Below are 6,000 nucleotides of genomic sequence, written 5' to 3' on the forward strand. Positions count from 1 at the left end.
AAAAAGGTAATATGTTTTATTGCTGAATCACTGAGCCACAGTAAAGCTATCGGCAAAATAAAAAAAATGTTCTGGAAAACTATTTGTTAAAGGCGTTCATGCTCCAGCCAGTGGAAACTATATGGATTAAATCTGGTTTAAATTGTTACATAGTAAATCAATATTGTCCTCCTCCAGGTTTCCTTGTGATCATGCATCCGAGCCAGATGTTTGTGCCTGAGGTGAAGTCCTTGTACAACGGGATCCTGGCTGACAGTTCCTCTTCCATCAACCTCAAAATCCAGATCCTCAAAAACCTGCAGACTTACCTTCAGGAAGAGGACACACGAATGCAGGAAGCAGACAGAGAATGTTCGTAAAGATGGTCATGCCACAAACACCAGTTGTGGTTTTCTTTTTATTTTATTGTTTGTTTTTCTCTTTTGTCCAGCACTTGTGAATTACATACCTGAGTAGTACCCAAATTACTTTATTTAATTTCTTTATATGTCTTTTGTCTTTCTAGGGAAAAAACTTTCCAAACAGGAGGATCTGAAGGAGATGGGAGACATTTCTTCAGGGATGAGTAGCTCCATCATGCAGCTTTATTTAAAACAGGTGTTGGAGGCATTCTTCCACACCCAGTCCAGCGTACGGCACTTTGCTCTCAACGTCATTGCTCTCACACTCAACCAGGGTCTTATCCATCCTGTACAGGTAAAAAAGAGAAGCCCATGTTTTTGTCTTTACTGTTTTCTTTGTGCCATTCATGTTTATTCAGTGAATATTCATTTTGGTTTTGAGGTTTTCAGAGAAAAAGCAAACTGTAAAACCAACAAAAAAGCACTACTTTAATCAAAACCTCCAGTTATATAAAGGCTTTGTCCACACGTAGTGGAGTATCTCACAAAACCAAGATATTTTTCTCTTGATTTGGCCAGTCATCTACACAAAAACAGATTTATACAATAGAAAACTATTCTTTTAAAAACCTCTGACCTGAGTTAATATTTGTAAATAGTCTGCATGGAGACACAGATACCTGGAGTTTTAGCTTTAAATACCACTCTACGACAATTATATCACACAACGTTACATGTGAGGAACTTTGGTAGGTGCAAACTCAAGTTTCAATAACATGGACGTCCTTAAGACTGTTAGTTTTATCCATTGTCCAGCTGCTTTGTGTTTGTTTTGTTTTACATTGCTGTCAGTCCCGCTCCACGTAGATGACCAAAGGTGAAGAACAAGATTATGGACAGTTATTTAGGCATTATTGCTGCCTAAAGCCTTGATATGCTTATGAATGTGCTTAACATGGTTATGTGGATAGGTGTGGGTGGATTTCTTTTTGAAAAGTAAGGTCGTGTGAACTCATCTTTTTATTTTTTTTATTTAATTTTTTTATTTTATTTTACTGGCAAGAGGGGGGGAAGATATTTGTTTTTACAAATACCCGGCTATGAGTGTACATGGTCTAAGAGACAGATGATTACATACTTGGGTACACAGTTGTTCATCTTGTCTCTGCAGTGTGTACCCTACCTCATTGCAATGGGAACAGACCCAGAGCCCAGCATGAGGAACAAAGCTGACCAGCAGCTGGTGGAAATTGACAAGAAATACACAGGATTCATTCATGTAAGTTGATGTCCATGGGTGTCCGTTTTTAGAATAACGGGTTAACTTACTTCCTTAACTAGCTGAACCATATGGTCTTTGATAGTAATGTTGTAGCATCTAAAAATTTGACAGAATGTGCAAGCTGACCAACACGCTGATTTTATTTTTACATATATGCTCTATGTAACAATTTAGTTTCATCATTTTAAAGTACAAGGGGACCTGCTGATGTATTTAAAGATCTTGTTTTATTGATTGTCTACAATTTCTTAAGTATATCATTATTTGCAAAAACATTTCTTCATTGTGTTGTCTAAAATTCTCGCTGTACATTACTTCTGTTTTTTTTTCTGTTACATAATCATAGATGAAGGCAGTTGCTGGGATGAAGATGTCATACAGTTTGCAGCAGGCCATTGCGCCGTCTCGTAAAACCATAATAAGAGGGTTCAGACAGGACGAGACCCACTCAGCTCTCTGCTCCCACCTCTACTCTATGATCCGGGGGAACCGGCAGCATCGCAGAGCTTTTCTCATCTCTTTGCTGAACCTCTTTGATGATAGTGCTGTAAGTAAACCTGCACTCATTTTACACGTTTCAACATTGCTGGGTATAAAGTTACATTTTTGGAGGTCAAGTGGAAATTGACTTTCCATTTGTTTCACATTTATTGACAGGCATTATAATATAATTTTTTTTCTTTTTATAAATATATCCTTCTGTGATATATAAAATGTGGTCTTCAGTCTTAAGTGGAGAAGCACTTGGAGAGCGCAGACCTTTGCCAAACAGCTCATTTCCACCCTTGTTGTGATTTCCACCCTGTTCTCGTCCTACATTCATTTAATATGTATACTTTATTGGATTCCTAGGTCAATTAATAATGAATTCTGTGTCTTGGCTATATTTTGATGTTTTTGTATGTTTATTTGTTTTGCATGGCTGCATGGTGGCCTGGTGGTTAGCACTGTGGCCTCACAGCAAGAAGGTTGCTGGTTCTATCCTTGGCTGGGGCGAGGTTTGGACAGTGGCCTTCTGTTTCCTAGTATTTATAGTCCTTGGTTTCTGTTCTGGCTGCATTGTAAAATAGTGGTTTGTACTGGTTCGATCCTTGGCTGTGTGGAGTGGGGACTATGTCCAGTAGTTTTTGCGTAAAGTCGCTACAGACAGACAGATCATAGCTGGCAAAAACGTGGCTTCTGCCACCTACTTGGCAAAGGTAATAAAATTAAAAAATAACATTTATTTTTCACCCTTTGTGTTCAAGAAGATGAAAAAAGATTATTACTTTAAAAATCCAATCAGTTGTAAGAAGTTGTCATATTAAATGAGTTTGTGTCAAGGACTGATTTGAGTTCTTGTTCTTTCCTTCTCTTTCTTTCTGCAGAAGACAGAAGTGAATATGCTGCTGTTTATCGCAGACAACCTGGCTTGTTTCCCATACCAGAGCCAAGAAGAACCTCTCTTCATCATGCACCACATTGACATCACCCTTTCTGTATCTGGAAGCAACTTGTTGCAAACTTTTAAAGAGGTAGAGTGACTGACAGTTCTGAGAATAAACTTGCATTTGCAATTGCCATTCAGGTTGTGTATTTTATATCCTGTATTATTTGTGATGGTCTTAAATGTAGATGTTACTTTTTTAAAAAATCATTTTTCAAACTTTTTTGGTTTTCCTTGCAGCTTCTTCTAAAAGAGCCAAGGCGTAAGGAGAAGAAAGTAAAAGAATGGAAAAACACATCTGATGGTGAGGAAGATGATGAAAAGATGAACTGTGATTCTTCCAAAAGTGACGAGGAAGAAAACAGCAACAGTGACGAGGATGAACGTGATCATGACGAAGTGATTCGGCGGCCAAAGAAGACAAGAAAACCTGTTGCAAACTCAGACAGCTCAGAGTCTGAATCTGATCTGGAGGATTTGGATGTAGAAGATGTGGACAAAGTAATGAGGCTACTCCCAGAAAATCCCACAGGACTCGTGGACTTTGCCAATGCTGTTCAGGGCATCTTGCTTCTGCTGGTCCTTAAACAGCATCTAAAGAACCAGTATGGCTTCTCTGACAGGTAAGAGCCACTCAGGCTGATCCAATCAGTTTAGATTTGAGCAAAGTTGAGAATTTCATAACTCTTGTACATTAAAATGTTTTGTCTATAAACAGTAAAATTCAGAAGTACTCTCCAACTGAGTCAGCCAAGGTGTATGATAAGGCAGTGAACAGAAAAAGCAACATTCACTTCCACCCCCGACAAACCATTGACTTCATCTCCAACAACATGGCTCATGCCACACTGACGGAGGATGTAAAAAGGCGGATAGTCAAACAGTACCTAGATGTAAGTATTAAAGACATTTTTGTTGGAAAGGTTTTTCTCGTTTACCTGAATTACTTTCTTTGCAACTACTTAGACCAATACTACAATCCCTTTTCAGTACTGAGTTTGCAAGGGTTCTTCAAATTTTCTAATTTATTATATGGTCTCTTCATTGCACACAGTTCAAGGTTCTGATGGAGCATCTGGATCCAGATGAAGAAGATGAAGAGGGAGAAGCATCTGCCAGCGCAAACATCAGAAACAAAGCCATAAACGCCCTACTGGGAGGCTCCGGCCTCATGTCAGGACCCAGTCCACGCAATCAGGCGGGACCAGAAACAGATGATGATGATAGTGATAGCGATGAAAGGACAGGAGGGGTGAGATGGATAGATTTGTCAGCTTACTCATGAATTAATTTTAAATATAAACTTTGCAATTGTAAAATTTGAGTGAAACTAATGCAGTGTTTTTCTTTCTTTTTGTTTTATTTTTTTCTGGCAGTCCTCTCGAAGGTCAAGGCGAGCAGGGGACTCCTCGGATCCCGGCCGTATGAGTGAGACAGTGGAGGCAATGGATGTAATTGCTCTCTCTTGCCCCAAATACAAAGACCGACCGCAAATAGCTCGAGTTGTCCACAAGACCTCAAATGGATACACCATCCACTGGATGGCAGGCTCCTACTCGGGGCCCTGGGCAGAGGCCAAGAAACGTGATGGCCGCAAACTGGTGCCTTGGGTGGACACTATTAAGGAGTCGGACATCATTTACAAGAAGATTGCCTTGACCAGCAACCAAAAACTGAGCAACAAAGTAGTACAGACTTTACGCTCACTATATGCAGCGCGGGAAGGAGGGGCAAGCTAATGGCTCCTGTTTTTTTTTGGTTTTTTTTTTTTCTTTTGGGTTTCCCTGTTCCATTTCTACTTTATCTAAATCCTTCTATTTCCTGTCAACCCCCACCCTCCTCCTCATAAACGTGACACCGACAACACAGCCAAACTTCACTGGATTCCTAACCTGCCCCTCTCCTTCCTCATTTTGTAAGAGAACACAAGAGGGCAAGAATATTTGACACTACATACTTTTACATGAGTTATTCTTGCAAAAATGACAGAAAACATAAGACTTATTAGCGGGACTGCACGTGTTTTGTGTACATGTTCAGAGGATAGAATCCTGAAGGCATTAAAGGAATAATTCACCCAAATTATCCCTTAAAAGGCTATCAGAAAAGAGACCTGGAGGGAAATGTTTGTCAACATTGTTGTGGGAGCTCCTTCGCTGTTGTGCAGCAGATTCTAGTCGCTCATTTCTACTCCCACTGTATCATAGTTTAACACGAAAAAAAAAAAAAAACTAAAATGTTTATATCTCTGAATACAAAAAAAGCTGTAAAAAAAAAAAAAAGAATAAAACCTTAAGTGAATGTTGGAAATTAGTCTTTTTGATGTTCTTATTAAAGTGTTTTTTGGAGTTTATTATACTTCTAGCACCCTGATGGTTTTCCTTTTAGCTTTTAGATATTTGGAAAAAAAAAAAAGAAAAAAGAAAAAAAAAATTAAAAATAAGAATTTTTATTTTTGTTCACATTTATTTGTCCATGCTGTACAATGGCAGAGTCCTCTGAATATAATTTATTCTATTTCAAACTACGCATGCAGTATATGTGGCCTATTGCAGGAGGATATTTTGTAAATGTAGATTTTGTTGTATTAGGTCACTCTAGTAATAAGAGGAAAAGGGATTTATATCCTTTTGGTGGAACAAATACTGCAATAAATTTTCTACTTCTCTTTGTCACTTGTCTGCTCAAAGTGTTGATATGAACTTCTCACTTTGCAAATGTGTTAAAAATATTTGATCAGGATACTCTTAGCTGCAAAGAGTTGAAATGACAAGGAAAGAGCCTGCAATTATTTTGAGGTTTTGCTTAAAACTAACTTTAAAAAAAACAAACAAAAAAAAACGTATATTAATCGCTTTTAGCAATATGACTAGCCATTCTGTCATTTATATTTTTGCACTGGTAGAATTTGTATTTTGTCAGTTTAAAAATGTATTTCATATGATATTAAG

General features: G+C 38.2%; 1 protein-coding gene across 4 annotated transcripts in view; it reads left to right on the forward strand.

Annotated features, from left to right (window-relative positions):
* Window positions 1–5,653, forward strand: part of nipbla (NIPBL cohesin loading factor a) — a 29,228-nt gene extending 23,575 nt beyond the window's left edge. For all 4 annotated transcript variants that reach the window (XM_079250978.1, XM_079250980.1, XM_079250981.1 and 1 more), the window contains 9 exons: window positions 178–351; window positions 506–696; window positions 1,513–1,620; window positions 1,970–2,170; window positions 2,991–3,137; window positions 3,290–3,672; window positions 3,768–3,942; window positions 4,104–4,301; window positions 4,426–5,653. In XM_079250978.1, coding sequence (XP_079107104.1) covers window positions 178–351; window positions 506–696; window positions 1,513–1,620; window positions 1,970–2,170; window positions 2,991–3,137; window positions 3,290–3,672; window positions 3,768–3,942; window positions 4,104–4,301; window positions 4,426–4,788 — 1,940 coding nt within the window. In that variant the 3' untranslated portion in view covers window positions 4,789–5,653. The remainder of the gene's footprint in view (window positions 1–177; window positions 352–505; window positions 697–1,512; window positions 1,621–1,969; window positions 2,171–2,990; window positions 3,138–3,289; window positions 3,673–3,767; window positions 3,943–4,103; window positions 4,302–4,425) is intronic.
* The last annotated feature ends 347 nt before the right edge of the window (window positions 5,654–6,000 follow it).

This window comes from Telmatherina bonti (assembly GCF_933228915.1).
Source record: "Telmatherina bonti genome assembly, chromosome: 13".
In the NCBI taxonomy this organism is placed as follows: domain Eukaryota; kingdom Metazoa; phylum Chordata; class Actinopteri; order Atheriniformes; family Telmatherinidae; genus Telmatherina; species Telmatherina bonti.